The sequence below is a fragment of the Ostrea edulis genome, chromosome 3, assembly GCF_947568905.1.
Source record: "Ostrea edulis chromosome 3, xbOstEdul1.1, whole genome shotgun sequence".
Lineage (NCBI taxonomy): Eukaryota > Metazoa > Mollusca > Bivalvia > Ostreida > Ostreidae > Ostrea > Ostrea edulis.
The window spans coordinates 11,134,347-11,152,232 of NC_079166.1; the positions used below are offsets into that span (position 1 = coordinate 11,134,347).

Here is a 17,886-nt window from a genome sequence, read left to right on the forward strand (position 1 = left end):
GAATGACGCGGGTAGTTTAGCAATTTGGTGGAGGTAAAAAAGAAAAAGAAATGAGAACACCCAGTTGTTATATAATTTGATTAATGTATCATGTATTCTCTGGTATCAAGATGTGTTCTGAGATGTGATTTCTAATTGTTCCGGTTTTATGTAACGCTACTCATCATTGCAAACAAATGGGTAAACGTTTTTAGATCAGAATATGAAATCAAATCATTGTGTCCAGGAACCTACTTTATTGTGCATTTGTTTAGGAGAATACGTTAGAGGTTTTAAGTACGAGAACAGCAATATACCTGTACTTCAACAACACGTGGTACTAACCCAAGGATGAAAACTAACAATTTACACCGATTTCACATAATGATTTTGTCACAGGTTTAGTTGTTTAATCTATTGACGGGATACCCCCTGTGTGGGCACCTTTATCTTATCTAAGTATTAAGATAAATTTTCTGTAAATATGTAGAACTGTAATTAGCAAATTTAGAATGGTTTTTTTATCTTTTGATATACACAAACAGAATATGCTGTTAGGACATGTATACTACCATCATCAATGGAAAGAAAGAAGCAATGACATCTCACATGGAAGGGAATGGCGACGTACAGAGCGGCATGGATTGGAGAAAGATTTTCAAACCAACCGTTAAATGAAAAAAAAAATGAAAATAACAAACAGAGATCAATCTCATAACTCCTGTAAAGAAAACAAAATTAGAGTAGGGTAAACACAGACCCCTCGACATTCAAGAGGTGGTTCAGGCGCTATGAGTGAACATATCTGTCGTGAACCTGTCGTGGACTCTATCGGAGTAATTCGTAGTCAATAACGGCCTCAATTAGTATGAATCATGTCAGACATTTTACCCAATGAAAGGTTGTGTTGGTAAACTAGATCGCTATAACGACCATAAATGTGCGAAATGAGACTGTTGAAACCGCTGCAATGTCAGTAGCCTGCCTCGATAAAAAACAGACCACACGTACAACAATCTCTTGCGTATCGAATCATTTGTGAGACATATGCAATATGCAAATGAAACTTCAATACTAAAATTAACACCAATATTAATATTACACAGAATAATTAGAACAAATTAAAATCTTTAGAGAATTTTCAGTTTGCACTTCCTGTATTTAGGTAAGATCGAAACAATTTGTAATTTACATGTACTTGTTGAATATTCCAAAGTTAAGGAATCAGATAACAATATTATTGTAAAGAATGGTTTCTAAGTGATTTAAAGTTTGCAATAAATTTTGATAGAAAACAACAAGTATGTCTTTTGGTTAAATTTGGTTAAATAATCTGGTAATACTCATCTTAAGCTTTGCAAGAAAAATTCTCTCTCTCTCTCTCTCTCTCTCTCTCTCTCTCTCTCACACACACACACACACACACACACACACACACACACACACATCATTATTCCACATGCTACTGGCACGTTACCTCAATATATTACAAGCTCCCGGTGTTACAAGTGAAAGTCACGAGTATTTCCGAGTATTTCCAGCAGAGGTCCCTAGTCACCTAGCTGCAATAATGTAGCTCTATCCGATTTTTTTTATATTCTAACGTTTTCGGGATAAAGCTAAAATTCCATAGGATCTCCGTAATGGTGCAAAATAATTTTATGAATAACCGATAATAAGCTCCGTGTATTAGTCCAAAATGTTGTTTACACCAAAAGGAGTACCAACTTTATGCTCGGGTATGTCTAATAAAGGTATTTTTATGTACAGCATGCAAAATTCTTCGTCTGCTCCGCCATGCTTGTTATCGCGAGATCTCGTAGGTGGATCTAATAAAAAACCTAAACATTGACAATCAGCGCAAAAACGTAGTTACTCGAGCCATTCCGACAAAGAAGGGGAAATCACATGGTTGCAGAAAGAATTTACACTCTGCTGTTCGTTTTTTAACTTGATATTAAATTTAAACCTTTTCAATACGGACGAAATAGCTTTCTCCTCCGTACTCGTCCATCGATGAAAATACTACCTTATATGGCATATGCAAATAACTTGACAATCGGAAATTGAAACTTCAGTACATCAAACATGGCGCACAAAATATGAATCGAGAAATTGGAATATGTCGAAACTGTTGAAAACGGTAGAATAGAGCCTCACAAATCGTAAGTTGCAGGTTGCAAATTTATATATAGACTAAGAAACATAGAATATCATTTTATTTACGTAAAGAAAGTCAGCAAATGTTTAGACTGATCGAAAATGTTGCGGGAGTGATTCACTCCCGCATTTGCACTATTACGGAAATCCTAAGGAGTTGTAGCCATCTCCCCTAAAAAGTCGGAGAGGGCTACATTATTGCAGCTTCTAGTCACTGAAGGTGTTGACACGATAAAGAATCCTCACAGCTACCCCCATGAGTGCCATGTATAGGAAAGAATTTGTGATATTTCACCCTAAGGCTTGTGAGGTCTATATACGAGTTATAAATTTTCAGATGGACCGTAAAACAACAAAAAAGCAAAACCCCAAAATCAAGATAGCATAATAGTCAAATCAACAGGGATTCAGTTATGACAGGTAAACGTATACTCATCCATGAATGGTTATTCCATTGACTAATTCAAATATATATCAAAAACTTTAACACAGTATTGTTTTGAACATATTTTATTGTACATACATGATATACAAAAGGATCAGAAACAAGTTCAAATAACTTACAAGTTCTTCTCCTTAAAAATATAACAATATATTATTGTAAAAAAATTAATGTACAAAAAATTTAAATTGAACATCAATTGAATCTTTTGGTTTCATGAATAAACGACTGCACATAAGAAAAAATACACTTGTTTAACTCAGAAGATAAAGTATTATTACCCCAAAGTAGAAGGTGGACATCGATAATAACTAGATCATTTAACCTCAGCAAGCTATCCATTAATTTATATCTAGCATTTGAATATTTACTGCAAATAAAGAAGAAATGATAAGCGTCTTCTTTCATACCACAAGAACATAACGGAGAATCAACAATATTGCGTCTATATAGATCGTAATTCAAAATACATGTGTGTCTAAGTTTGGTATGAATTATATTCAGAAAACGAGTACCATGGGAAAAATATGCCGGTGGTTTGGGATTGTTGATATTTTTGGAGCTAACACTCTTACGAAATTGCTTAACTGAAGTAGCTTGTCTTGATTCTATATCAAGTGAATTCCATTTTGATAAAGCATCAGGTACAAATGATTTCTTATAAAGTTCAAGTCGGCATTTTGGTGTTTTATAATTGTCTCCATAACGGAGATTGTACTTGGATGTATTATTTATTTTTCTTGGGATCGTTTCTTGTAGATACTCAGGAACATCATTATTATGAACTCTGAACATGGTAACTAATTTAGCGGTTGTTCGTCTAAAAGACAGAGGCTCTAAGCCAGTTTCTAAATATAAAGAATCTCTAGATGCTAATATAGGAAGGCCAGTAATTATTCGCGCTGCACATAGTTGGACTTTTTCTAACAAATCACTATCATATGCATTACAACCATCCCAAACCACTGAGGCATATTCTAAAGCTGGTCTAATAAAAGTAGTGTACATTTTTAATAGAGTGTTTCTTCCTAAAGTAAATTTTAGCTTTTTAAGAAGTCCTAAATTCTTGTAAGCCTTACTTGTTATTGTATTTATATAATGTGACCAACCCAAATCACGTGAAATGAACAACCCTAAATGTTTGTGCACTGGCACATATTCCAATTGACAATTTTGAAAAAATAATTTAGGAGGATCAATATCCTTATTCAATGAAAAAAATACAGCTTTTGTTTTAGAGGGGTTAAATTTTAACAACCATTGTTTAGACCATTCATCTAGAACACGAAGATCATGATTCAACGTAAATTCAATTTCATGTAAGTTCTTAGATGCATATTGAATGGAGTTATCATCAGCAAATAATCTACAAAAAGACATCATATTTTCAGCAACATCATTAACATAAATTAAAAACAATAGTGGTCCAAAAACAGAGCCTTGAGGTACCCCTGCATTTACACTTGCACTTGAAGACAAATGGTCTTTATACATAATTTTTTGGCTGCGACAAGAAAGATAATCAGAAAACCATTCAAGAATATTACCTTTGATCCCATAGGTTTGTAATTTAAATAGAAGACCTTTGTGCCAAACTCTATCAAAAGCTTTAGATAGATCACAGAAGACCATGCAACAAGATTTACTATCATCTATGCTTTTTGCAATGCTGTGATAAGTTTCTAATAGTTGAAAAACTGTAGAATGACCTGGTAAAAAACCAGCTTGGTATTTGTAGAATAAGTTGTTTTTATGAAAAAAATTATATACATGTTTAAAAATTATTCTTTCCAAAACTTTGCTAACACAGCTTAAAAGGGACACGGGTCTATAATTACTAGGCAAAGAGGGATCATCTTTTTTGAAAAGAGGTACCGTAGAACATGTGACTCTTTCCAGAAGTTAGGAAAAGATTTTTCGCGCAGAGATTTATTGAAAAGCATACATAGTGGTTTAGAAATGACATGTGTTGTTGACTTTAGCATCCTATGACTTATACAATCGGGCCCAATAGCCTTGTTGACAGGAAGATTGGATATTATATCTATGACCTCTTGTTCTTCAATAAAAATATCAGTAAGGCTGTCATTGCCTAAGTAATTTGAATTGGGCAAAATGTGGTTTGTGTCGTCAATATTTGATATTGAGGAAAAATATTTGTTTAATAATTCTGCCTTTTCTCTATCTGAAAAAGCTACCATATTGATACCGTCATCGGAAATATATTGGATGGGCGGAATTTCATTGCCGGCTTTAACCTGGAACACGCTTTTAATAAGTTTCCAGTATAATTTGTTGTTATTTTTTGAGTAGTCATTCAAATGTGTTTCAATGTTATCATAATAATTTAAAATAGCGTGCTTTTTCATGTTATTAACTTTATTTCGAACTTTCCTGTAATCTTCCCAATGTTCTTCCTTTTTTGACTTTAAAGCTTTGTTACGTAATCGGTCTCTAGTCTGTATTGTTTTTCTTAATAAAGAATCGAACCACGGTTTATCATTCGGTCGAATTGTAACTGTCTTTTCAGGAATACATTCCTTCACAAAAGATAAAAAAAATCCGAAATTTTTTTTGTTGCTAGTTCTATTGTATGCGCGTCATTGATAATTATTTTCCAAACATATTCTTGTATCAATGTATTTAATTTATCAATATTAGCATTTTTGTATACCCAAACTTTGCGTTTGTAAGCACACTTTAAGTTATATTTTAACGAGACTGAAATATATGTGGCTTTGTGATCACTAATTGAAGATTCTACTTCGAGAGTACCAGACTCGACGACATTTAAAGTGTTTGTAGCTAAAATAGGGTCAATAAGTGTTTGCGTGGTGTTCGAGACTCTCGTGGGCTCGCATATTTTGTTAACAAGGCTATTGTTGTATAATACATCTCGAAGTGGATGATAGCGTGGGATATTTATAAAGTCTACGTTGAGATCACCTACAATTATTATATTTTCGCTAATTTCTTGGACTTTCTCAATGGACCACGACAGATTGTTCCAGAATCCACCATCTGAATTAGGAGGACGATATATGCAGCATAAAAAGTAATTACAAGTAAGATTATCAATTTCAATCCAAATGCATTCAGTATTAGGGGGCTCAAAATCATAGCGACGATTCGCCTTAAGCATATTTGACAAATAAATCATAACACAGTAAACATCAAACATACAACTATAGAACAAACTTTTAATTTCCGAAAATATATTGCTTAAGACATCCAATTCTCAAGAGCCATTCGATTTTTTTTTCCTTTCCATATTTATTCAGAGGTTTTGTTAAGATTTAGCGGAATGGTTTCCAGTTTAGATGTTTTCATCGATGCATTGGTCCCGAGGTTGTTGAAGGTGTCCTCTTCCTTTAATTGGGTATTATTTGGCGATGATTCTAGAACGATAGAAATAATATTTCAGGCGTAAATCACCTTGTGTTTAACCGACATGTTCTCTCATCGTAAGCTTTTTATTCTTACCGACATTACTTCCCTTTTCTAACAACTTTTGAGAAGAAAGTCCTGTGTTGTTTAATTCAGAACTGGAAGTCAGGTTGTATTTGTTCGTTTTCTGGTCAGGGGAAATTGTTGTCTTTGAAACAGAGAACTTCCCATTTCCAGAAAGTTCTGAAATAACGTATGTTATTATTGGATGGTTTCATATGAATGTGAACGAATCATGTCTCTCTAAGCTAGAATACCTTCATTTGCGTGCATGGAACGTCATCATCTAAGTTATAATAAATAGAGTGCGTTGCAATCAAACGAAAGGAAATTGTATATCAATACAAACTGGGGAAAGGGGTAATATCATAAAATCAGAAACAAATTATTTTTCCTTCTTTAGGTGGACATATTTTTATCATTACATTAGCATTGCGTGAAAAATCGTGACTTAGAATTTTATATTGTATCTGTATAATACTGCTGTCTGTATATATGTTTTCAGGACCACAATGTATACTAATTTTAAACTAATTGTGCTATCCTGTTTAATAAAGGACATTATTATTATATTACTCGGACATTTCCGCAGATGACAGCGCTTGAACTCCTCGTCTCTTAATAACCCCGGACACTTTTTGCCGCCATTTTCTGGTTCAGGGTCATTACAAGCTCTGTAACGGTATCGATACTTCACACCATACCCACAGGTCTCAGAACAGTGCCGGAAGTGACCCCAATTTCCCCATGCACTCCATTTGCCATCCACAGCTGAAACAAACAGAAAGAAATACCAATCCCTCTTCTTCATTCATCGCTTACAATGGCATATTCAGATAATGCTGGTAAAAAACCCACTCTTACGTTTACAGTGTTGGGTGTTGCAGATGTTTGAATCCGTGTCTTTACTTTTCCCATTGCAGGGTACTCCTCCGTATTTTGGGACAGGATTAGTGCAGAATCTCTCTCGATATCTAAGTCTTTTCCCAGATCCACATGTCTTTGAACATGTTCCGTACCTACTCCACGAGTGCCAAGAGCTCCAGCCCCCATTTACTAAAAACAATCAACTTTACTTCTTTCAAACTCGTATGATTGAAAACTTTTAAAGTGACTGGTTGTATATTGCAGTTTTATTTCAGATCGAAATCACTGAAACATTACGGTGAACATCAATCGAAGAGGATGTTGCTGGTAGCAGTTCATTGTTCGCGTCAATCACGTAGAAAAATATCAATGTATACATGCATACATACCAATGCAGTGTTTCCGATAGCAGGGTTTTAAGACACAATGTTTTGGTGAACCATAGCAATATTTTCCACCACACCGGGGCCTGGGATTTGAACAGGACCTCCCCCTGGTCCTTAACATTGACCCTCTTCCACATGACGTTGAACACGTGCCAGATGACCTCCAGGATGACCATGAACTCCACTTTCCGTTTACTTGAGAACATTTTTAAAACGACAGACGTCAGTATAGAAGCTTTAACATGAAAAGTAGAGTGGTATTTTACATACACAATGTGCGTGATAGCATATTACGTTTCTAATATTTGGTAAGAAAGGTTTTCACTGTTACCGCTGCGCAAACAGGGCTTATTTGATGTCTGTTTGGAAACTCCATAGCATCTCCGCCCGCCATTCCGTGGTCTTGGATTATTGCACCTCCTTGACCTTTGCCTTAACTGCTGACCAATACACGAGTTACCAGTACATAATCCCCATCTACCCCAACCGCCCCACCGGCTCCACCCACCGGTAACTGTCAACATATAAAGAAACCTTATTTAATTTCCGGTATTTATAGTTTGTCCAATCTCCAGCAATTTAGTGACTCTCTCTCTCTCTCTCTCTCTCTCTCTCTCTCTCTCTCTCTCTCTCTCTGATTTATTTATTCATTCCTATTTTACCTGAGCATATCTTGTTGCAGGAATAATAAGTTGTCTTGTACCAATACCTGTTCAAATAGTGTGGAAAGGTAAGTCGAATTCAACCCAAATATTAATCTATCGTCAAAAGTCTTACTACATGACGTAGAATTACATGGCGGTTATATTGTCAGTCGATTAATTAACGCGAAAACAAACAACAAGAAAACATTACCTGTCACTGTTTTGTTATGTGTACATAAACAATTGCAAATATTTTTCAGAGTGCGTCGTAATTACAACCTATTCCACGTGTTTATTACTGTGGGTGATGTTAGGACTAATATTACTTTTAAGAAGATAAAGCCCATATACACCAGTCCGTTCACCATTTCCCGGTAACTATTTCTGTGGGATCATTTTAATTCGTGGGGGTCAATGTTTCGTGGGTAAGCAAAATTTTGCTGGTTCGTGGGGACGTAATTTCGTGGGTAAGCGGTACGATGTCATTAGGAAAGATAACTCTACTTGGTTTAAAACAAAGTTCGAGGACACGTAAATTCGTGGTTAAGAGTGACCCACGAAATCCACGAACATTAATCCCCCTGAACAATAATGATTCTACAGTATATGTATATATATTGAGAACACGGATTTTGTATAAATACAATATACTGGTACATGTATATCAGGTTATTTTAATTATTATTATACAATATGTTCACGATTATTTTCAAATGTTATTAGTTGTACTAAATCCCTTTTCTTCAATGGTAAAAAGCTAAATATATGTACATGTTTCAAAAATCCAGTTCGCATGTTTATGAAGAGAAAATAAAATACTAGTATAATTCAAAAGAAGACTAGCCAGCACGATATTACATAAGGACAAGTAGTGCAAGATTCACTACTTATGTATATGTACTGTTTATACGGAAATAGTACTATAAGCAGTTAACACAGATTAAGGGAAATATTCTGTAGTAATTCATTTACTTGGATCCAGTTTTGCACCGCCGTCTCCATAGCCACCCACACGCCTTGTAATATGTTGTCTTCATCTTGAGTCTGGAGGTACATTTCGATCGTCGGTAGCCTGTGGAAGGGTTGCAGTAACCGTACGATGATCTAACAATGGAAAATATTCATCAATATCTATATATGTGAAAGGAGAATTCTGATACTAAGAAACGTAGAAATCACCTTTTTTCTTTTCCATACAAACTTTCTTGATTCACCACATTGGACGATTGAATAATTACAAACACTGCACAAAGAATTGCACAGCTTACGATAAACTTCATATTAGAACAGATGGGGAAAACTGAAAATTCGTGATACCCGTTATATAAACCATTTGGCGGCTCTTCATATAAATCACTCTGATCCAAAGGATACATCAAGCCCGCTAACATGTTGCACTTCATACAAAAAACTGCACAAAAACAATATTTACATAAAACAAGCACAGATTGACGTGACGTCCTATTGTAAATTCTAAATGTTACACTTAACAAGATCGTGTAAAGCCAAACATTTGGGTGGATCAGATTGCATATATGTATACACACACACTCTCTCTCTCTCTCTCTCTCTCTCTCTCTCTCTCACTCTCTCTCATTCAGTCTGTGCAAATTCTGAATTTGGATTGGTTTTTAATCGATAAAGGATACTACAGTGACATGGACCTCTCAGCAATGTCACGACCTGGACTCAGCGGCAAGACTCATTAACAATACCTGGTAATCTCTTGACGATGGAAATTCAGAAAATTCCTAATATCAAGATTTCCCTAGGATATTCATTGATCATGGAGGGCTACAGCAAAAACAGATCAAACAGTATATAGATAACCAATCATTGTTAACAATGGCGAGTGTTTTCCCACAACACCGACAGACATTGATTTATTGTCCACCGATAAAAAAAAAATTCTACATGTGCCAATTAAACACAGCTTAGTGCTGACGGACAGTTCCACGGGATCCGTATAGTCACTGTATTTCCTTCTTTTATGTATAATGATATATTGAGCTTTGTAATAATTACTTCCCATATAAGCCAAGAATATTAATGTTAGCTTTTTCTCTGAGTTTTTTTAATGAATATCTAAATTGGTATAGACGCTTTTAGAATTTGATGTCTCTTGGTATATTGTTACTTGTTAGGTTTAAGGTATTCATAGTTTTTATAAGTTTATTGAAATTTCTAAGAACTTTTGAAACAGATAAATGACATTCATACTCGGTTTCGTCTGTGTTACAGAGATTCCATAATGCTTTATCTTTTTGTTCCTCGGTATTTATCACCCAAATACACCGTGAAGACTTCCCCGGTCTAAAGGATTGCGGAAACCTAGTGCTTGGGCGTTCCCTTCCAATCCGGAAGGTCAGGGTAAAAGTAGATTTCCGATCCATTACTCACGTCAAACCCAAGACATTTAACATAGACAGAAACTGTCCCCTCGCCATGCACCTGGCAGAGGAAGTGAAATTCTGGATATGATTTTGAAATCGGATTGTGTCACTGTATGGGTATATATACATTACACTTTAAACTACATGTAGATAATTTTGCAATATCTCACCAGAGGGCGTATTACACTATGCTACAACACCTCTGTTAGCGTCTAAATGTCAGGATTCCTGGCTTACTTTTAATTACTTTACATACTTTGTCATATATAATAATTTTACAGGTTTTAGTTCTAAGCTTTAAATCTTAAAGTAAGTTCACAAAAATAATGAAATCCGTGATTACTCTAGTACTATTGATCGCATGAATATTTATATAAAACCTTTTAATTCGTTCAGGTGTCTCACGTTTAACATCTTTTGCTTTTAAAAAATTCAGACAAGTATTTGATTTACTTGGATATTATCATTACAGTTTGATATGCTACGTTAGTTTTAGTACATTTTGATACTGACATTGACAGAGGTATGAGTGAAGCGTAGCGGGAACAATATATTGATAATTTTGATGCAAAGTATCAACTTCGCCGCTAAAATTCCAATTATTCTAAACTATTCCTAAAGAAACAGATGGAAATTGTGTTATGAAATTTCTTATTTTAAAATGGAAGCAAAATTGAGAAACAATTTAATTTGAATACTCATTTGTTTAAAAACACATTGATAATACTATCATTTATGGAAGAGCACAAAAAGAATTATAAATGTATGATGAAGTGCAGCAGAACTAAAAATAATTTCAAAATCCGTAGGTGCACCTCAAAAGAAATAGAACTTACTACTGCTATGTACAACTTATATATCGAGAAAGTTCAGGAAAAAAACATAAAAACCATATAAACGGACGTTACGCAAGTCTGTCTTTGGAAAAGATGGTAGACATAGGGAACCAACAGCCTTATCAAACATGATTGGATGAAGTTTACAAACTGAAACATTCCCAAATTAAATTGTAGCAGGTGAACTTGAAAATTGTATTAGGTTTACAGCAGTTTTGCACCAGATTTCATTATCAAAATAAAGTTAAACAGGGGATGTTTTGTGGACTTTGACCCTGTACCCATCAGGGGGAACTGAGGACTGACCCTAAAAGCGACCAACAGACCCCTTTTCTCTCAGACATCTAAATTGAAATCCTAAACCTAAATTTGCATTGAACTAAGAACCTTTATCCCTTACATAGAACAATGTCGTTTTACATTCATGACAAGATCCTTCAAACGTCAAACTGGAACAAAGGTCATATTGAAATATGAACCATATAGACGGTCTGGATCTCTGACCATAATTTTTATTGTGAAATATGATCCACAATGACATCCACAACTATTTTTACAGAATATCAATTTGAATTTAGCAAATTCAAATTATCCCGTATACTGCCTTGTTTTGGAAAATGCGGTTTGAAATATTTGTTAGATTTTTATTTTATGCAAATATTATTCAGATTCATTTCGACTTATTCCCATCATCCAACAACAAAACTAACATTTATGGTGCCATATTGCAAGATGACGAATTCATTTTAGCAATTTTCCGGCAAATTTTCTTAGAGAAAAAATGAACGAAAATGAAAATCTTACTTTCACTATTATGAAGTGTAAATCGATTTATTTACCAACCATCTCACTTAAAAGAATATAGACGAAGTGCATTTATTTAGTTAGTTAGTTTTAGGAAACTTTAAATTTATCCAATCTCTACCAAAGGTTGTTTCTAAAATTAATTTAACTGTACCATGCTATTTGATTATTGTAATTACATTTCTTTTACATCCTATTGTTCATATTTGGGATTGTTTATTTTATGTCTCATTGGAGAATTGTTCACTAATATTGAAATGTCACCATCTGTTAATGAAGTATCACAAATTTATACCTATGCTTAACGTTCAGAACCGTACCAGTGAGGGCTCTTTAACGCCCTAACACCTGCCTCCGTTTTTCATGTCTGTTTACTTTGTCATTCGTACGACTACGTTCTGAACCATGTTTTTATCTACACACTGTTAAACATAGTTCAATACGGTAGACAACAAAAGCCATTTACATCCGGAACAATGAGTATAATCCTTTAATTATCATCTTCCGAATTATGCGCATCGTATTCGGTATACAGGATGGAAAGAAAATCAAAAGCCATCCTAATTAACCATTATATCATATTCTTCAAAGCCACCGACGGACAATGTAGCAAAAGAATTGATTTTATGATGGGCATGTACAATCGATATCAATTGTGCATGTAATGTCGAACGTTGTTACTAAGCATTGAAATATTTAGATATTGGAAATTTCAAGTTATCGTTTGGTCAATCGATATTAAAGAGCTTAGATATATCAATGACATACGTTTCAGATGATAGCCATATTCCAATGGAATTCAGCTGAGAAGAAACTATCATGGCTGCTTATTTCTTCATCAGTTTGCGTGGTACTGAATTCTCAACATCTTCAGCCTCCGCAAGAGACTTCATGGACAATCTGACCAGAGACGGTCGAGCAGAGAGAAAACCAGACGGCAGTTACTTTGTGGATAGAAATCCTGCCATATTTCATCATGTTTTGGATTATTTGTCGGGTAGAACATTCCACCTGCCGAAGGGAGTCTGTGCGATAGAGGCAAGGGAAGAGATGGAGTTTTGGAGAATTCCCCTGGACGCACTTCCCAAGTGTTGCTATGAAGTATTGTACGACGATAATTTGTCCAGCTATGAGGCGATCGAAAACATGGAGGAACGTTTGAATGTTGGAATATCCCCACAAGAAGGGAAATGTTCCCCTAACAGTAAACTTCAGAAAATCAGAGAAACCTTCAACAAAGCAGTCATGGAACCAAGATCCAGTCTACTTGGAAAGGTTAATCTATATTTAGTTTTCACCTTTGTACACTATCTTTGAATGTGTCATATTTGGTATCATGATAGAATGAACGATTCGAATTCTTATTTCATTCCACCAATGACTTTCTGGGGCTTTCAAACATCCATTAAAGTGAATAAATACAATTAATGACTATATTCAACTTTTAGTGACCAGCACAGAGGCAAGACAAGTATTAACGATACCCCTACTTGTCCATAACATTATTAAATATCCACTGCATGTGTGTGGTCGGATACTAGCCCAGATATTGAGTGTGTTAGGGCTATGACATGGCAGTTCCACCTCTGACAATTTAACTAAATTTCTCTATTGTTGCTACATTCGTATTTTTAAGATTTCTTGAGCTTTTAGGTAACAACTTATTGAATCCAACAGGGGAAACTTTTTTCTTGAAAACCTCGTATTTTAAGTGAAATTTTAGTAAATAGTTTTATTTCCTGTGTTCACTGATCCGTGACTTTACTGTGACTTTTACTAGTACAAATTAACTTTCTCTTGTTTTTTTGTTTTTTTTGCATTGAATTGATAAGTCACTCCAGGTATTAAATAAATATTTATTCGGTAAATACATATATACAAACATACATATATAAATACCAAGGATAACCCATGAAAGCTCGAAAGCTTATTTCCAATGGGGTCCTTTGATGCACGGATGTTTGCGCTAGGGGGTCATTTATATGGGAGGAAACCGGAGTACCCGGGGGAAACCCACGTGTCCAAGCGGGTGACATCTATCACATACAACCACTGCCGATCACCGTGATCTAACTCGGGTCGCAGCGGTGAGAAGCGAGAGCGCTACCCGGACACCCTTATTTTCGTACACGACTCGATATATATGTAGCTGCCGTACGATGTGTTTTGAATATAAGATACTTCTTCATACTTTCAAATTTCTCAACAACCTATCTCCAGTTTACATAAAGGATATCCTTCCAGTTTACATAAAGGATATCCTTACAGTTTACAATCCGAATTTCGGGATCTTCTCCAGGTACCTCGGACACGTACGAAAACATATTGGGATCGACGTTTGGACAAGGCTGCATCGAGTCTCTGGAATTCTCTTCCTTTTAAACTCAGGCAATGTAATTCACTGTCTAGTTTTAAAGCGGACCTCAAAACGCATCTTTTTAGATTAGCTTGTAATTTGTGATTATTTTTATATACTTAGTGCTCTTACATACAACTCTTAACACTGTAGTTTGTTAGCATACCTATGTCCTTTCTATGTATTTAATTATTCCTAAGGGTTGTTTGAAATTGTTTCATATGTTATTAGGGTAATAACATCATTACATTAGGCGCTATATATTGATAATAATTATGCATTTTAATTCTGACGATATAAATATTTTATTTACATGTATGTGCACATCGATTTTATATTATCTTTTCGTTCACATTTGTAGAGTGCTTTAGAGAACTAATGTTGATAGGGCGCTATATAAATCTTTTAATTACAATTACAAATAATTATAATCTGTCTCAGGCCACTGACAAGACAGTTGATGGTGTGGGGGTTTCAACAGTCCCGTTCAAAGTCAGCATTTCGCAAATTCTATGGTCGTTATATCGATCTAGTTTGGCAATAAAACCTATCATTGGGTTAAATGCTCTGTAAACGTGTTCCACATCGATTGTTAGACCGTTCTTGACACATAGATTTTGACTACGGATAACTCCGTTTTCCTGATCAAGATATACGGCTCACGGCGGATGTGACCTTTTGACAGTGGATGCTTAGTCCTCCTAGACACCTGATCCCACCTCTGGTTTATCCAGGGGTCCGTGTTGGCCCATCTTTCTATTTTGTATTTCTTATGGGAGTAATGAGATTGATTCCTGTTCGTTATCTTCACCTTTCATTCAAGAAATAAATTTCATTTTTGAAAGTACACGAGGACATGAATTGCCGACATACTTCACGCGTTAGCACTTCATGAAAAGTTTATTTTTCAAATTTACCTTCTACTTTTATTTCTCTCAGAATTCCCAGCCGTTAAAATAGAGGTACTATATTTATCCAGATTCATGCACACCTTGTTCACAACTGCAAAGCATCCCCAAGTTAATGAAATGAATACAATTTGTAAAATATATCAAAAGCAAAAACATTGGAAAAGTAAATATATGATTGAATTGAGAATGTTAAACCATGCATTAGTTTGACAGAATATATCACAAGGATTAACTAATGTGTCGGATCGCAGTACGTTTTGGCAGATGCTGATTCGGTTCTTCGCGATTTTTTATTTCAACGAAATTTTGAATCTTTACCTCAATGGAAATGCATTGTCGGTCGACTGTCTTTTGATTAATTTCCTTCAACACATGTATTTTGTAGATCTGGCTGCTTCTGGTGGTCACGTGTACCCTCACGGCGGTCGTCTGTTTCTTGTTGAATATGCACAGTGAATTTAGAGTACCAAGAGAACACATTCCTGTGGTTTCAAACAACGCCACCTACAACGTATTCCTCAGTAACCCTAAACGAATGATGCTGATGCTACAGACTGTCCCGATGGAGCGCACCATCTTGGAAACCATTTCTAACGTCTTTCTTACGGTCGATCTTTTCTTCCGATTCATTATCACACACAAAAAGAAGGCGTTCATTTTGAACACGTATAACATAGTAGAGCTCATTGCCTCCGTGTTTTCATTTGTAGTTTTGTATTTTGATAAACATCCTGAAGTAATCCGTAATAACAAAACACTCGATAAAATTATATTAATTTTTGGGGGGTTGTATACGCTTAGAGTTCTGAAACTGTTACGGATAGCCGAAACTACTTCAGAAATGAAGATCTTAAAACTATGTTTTCATAAAAGTTGGAAAATAATTGCTCTTCTCCTCATGGTCTTTACAATTTTCTCTGTTATCTTTGGTTCGGCCATGTTCTGGGCAGAATTCGACAATGCCGATACCTTTCCTAACGTCTTTATCAGCATCTGGTGGGCAGTCGTTACCATAACAACAGTGGGGTATGGCGATCACTACCCAAAGTCTCCCTTCGGATATATCATGGCGTCTCTGACGGCTCTGTTCGGTCTGTTACTGATTGCGATGCCCATTGCTGCCTTATCGTCCAATTTCAGTACTTTTTATAACTGTTATACTTACAAAAAGAAATACACTGAAGCCAAGAAAAAGTACAGGGAAAATTCCTCTGCATGTTGCATTGATAAGTGATTTTCTTGCAGATTATTTGTTCAAAAGCCGACAGATCGCGGTATCATTCTAGTTAGCGGTCTCCCTGTGCAGTCGGCAGTCCCTGGTTTGATTCTTTTTTGGGCGTTGCATCAAACCTTAAACATATAATATTATAAGGTGTTTGTTCCTTCACCAAGCGCCCGACATTGGAAGTGAAAGCCATGGATCTTTCGGCAATGACCATAACTACGGAGGTCATGCGTTGACCATTACTGTTGTGGCTTTAGTGCCATGCATACGTCAGAATTTGTTGGACTTCACCTAAAGCTGAAGACGTGTCTATATGAGTGAAAAATTCTCGAATAGAATATTTTACATAAAAAATATAGAATAGACACACACAAAAACTCATTGTAGTCATGTACTTGCTGATACGCTTTCATAAGGGGCCCAAGGTAGTATAAATCTGAATTATTGGATTTTGTTAAATTTTGATAAGACTGGTATTTGATTTCTAAAGGAAATGTCGAAATTTGCGTCTACTGGGGTTTTTGAGCAACAGGCTATTGTTGACTGTTTTCCAATTATAGCATTTTTTAAACGGCAAATCATTACTGAATATATGACACATAACAATGTATATAGAATACTGACATTTTGTTTTACTATTAAATTCATACGGCATGAATTGACGCCAGGGGAAAACATTAATCGGTATTAACAGACAATGGACTGTTGTACTTTGCGAAAGAATTCTGCATAACGCAGAAAATTCACTTGGTATCGAACGTTTAAATTCTCTGTTTCATATCGAAAGATAATAAATCGTTTCCTAAAGTTTATAACTAAAATTACTAAGCTTTAATTTGTTATCGATTTATAGTGGTAATAATTGAACGACTCAAAAGTTGAAATACTCCTTAAACCAGACAACTCTCAAACACGAAACTGTCATTGTTTATTTGGGAATGTCGAATGTTTTTAATATTCAATCTTTTTTATTCATACATTAAACTTTTAAAAGGTTTTCCATTTGTGGTGTATTTTAATGTTTGTATGCTATAATTATCTATTTGTATTCAATACCTTTAATCGTATTAAATCATTACTATCCCATGATGCTTCATATGTATCATTTGTATCCGAGTTCCATAGCAAATCTTCCTTGTATCGTATGACAAACACAGTGATCCTCTAAATAATACAAAATAGAGGACAATATAAACAGGGACCGCTGGAAACACTAGAGACGGTATCAGGTGTCCAGGAGGAGTAACCATGGAAACACTAGAGGCGGTGTCACGTGCCCAGGAGGAGTAACCATGGAAACACTAGAGGCGGTGTCACGTGCCCAGGAGAAGTAACCATGGAAACACTAGATGTAGTTTCATGTGCCCAGGAGGAGTATCCATGGAAACACTAGAGGCGGTATCACGTGCCCAGGAGGCGTATCCACACCCTGTTGA

At 35.4% G+C, this 17,886-nt stretch overlaps 2 protein-coding genes across 2 annotated transcripts; one reads left to right on the forward strand and one right to left on the reverse strand.

Moving 5' to 3' along the window:
• Positions 1-5,750: 5,750 nt before the first annotated feature.
• On the reverse strand, positions 5,751-9,214 carry LOC125676719 (coadhesin-like). The gene is made up of 9 exons (XM_056160009.1): positions 9,105-9,214; positions 8,898-9,029; positions 7,944-7,990; positions 7,613-7,795; positions 7,285-7,476; positions 6,893-7,084; positions 6,605-6,799; positions 6,065-6,211; positions 5,751-5,979 (listed from the first exon to the last, which is right to left on the reverse strand). The coding sequence occupies exons 1-9, from the start codon at positions 9,203-9,205 to the stop codon at positions 5,855-5,857; spliced, it is 1,314 nt and encodes a 437-aa protein (XP_056015984.1). The 5' UTR covers positions 9,206-9,214; the 3' UTR covers positions 5,751-5,854.
• Positions 9,215-12,738: 3,524 nt separating this feature from the next.
• On the forward strand, positions 12,739-17,536 carry LOC125677186 (potassium voltage-gated channel protein Shaw-like). Its single transcript, XM_056160011.1, has 2 exons — positions 12,739-13,233; positions 15,611-17,536. Exons 1-2 carry the CDS (start codon positions 12,778-12,780, stop codon positions 16,457-16,459), a joined length of 1,305 nt encoding a protein of 434 aa, XP_056015986.1. The 5' UTR covers positions 12,739-12,777; the 3' UTR covers positions 16,460-17,536.
• The last annotated feature ends 350 nt before the right edge of the window (positions 17,537-17,886 follow it).

Bases quoted from the DNA above. Each gene is read 5' to 3' on its own strand.
- LOC125676719 (XM_056160009.1), bottom strand. From the start codon at position 9,205: ATGAAGTTTATCGTAAGCTGTGCAATTCTTTGTGCAGTGTTTGTAATT. The intron at 9,030-9,104 runs GTGATTTCTACG...TTCCATTGTTAG, and splicing joins TTGTATGGAAAAGAAAAAAG to ATCATCGTACGGTTACTGCA. The intron at 5,980-6,064 runs GTAAGAATAAAA...CTATCGTTCTAG, and splicing joins AGAAAAGGGAAGTAATGTCG to AATCATCGCCAAATAATACC.
- LOC125677186 (XM_056160011.1), top strand. From the start codon at position 12,778: ATGGCTGCTTATTTCTTCATCAGTTTGCGTGGTACTGAATTCTCAACA. The intron at 13,234-15,610 runs GTTAATCTATAT...TGTATTTTGTAG, and splicing joins GATCCAGTCTACTTGGAAAG to ATCTGGCTGCTTCTGGTGGT.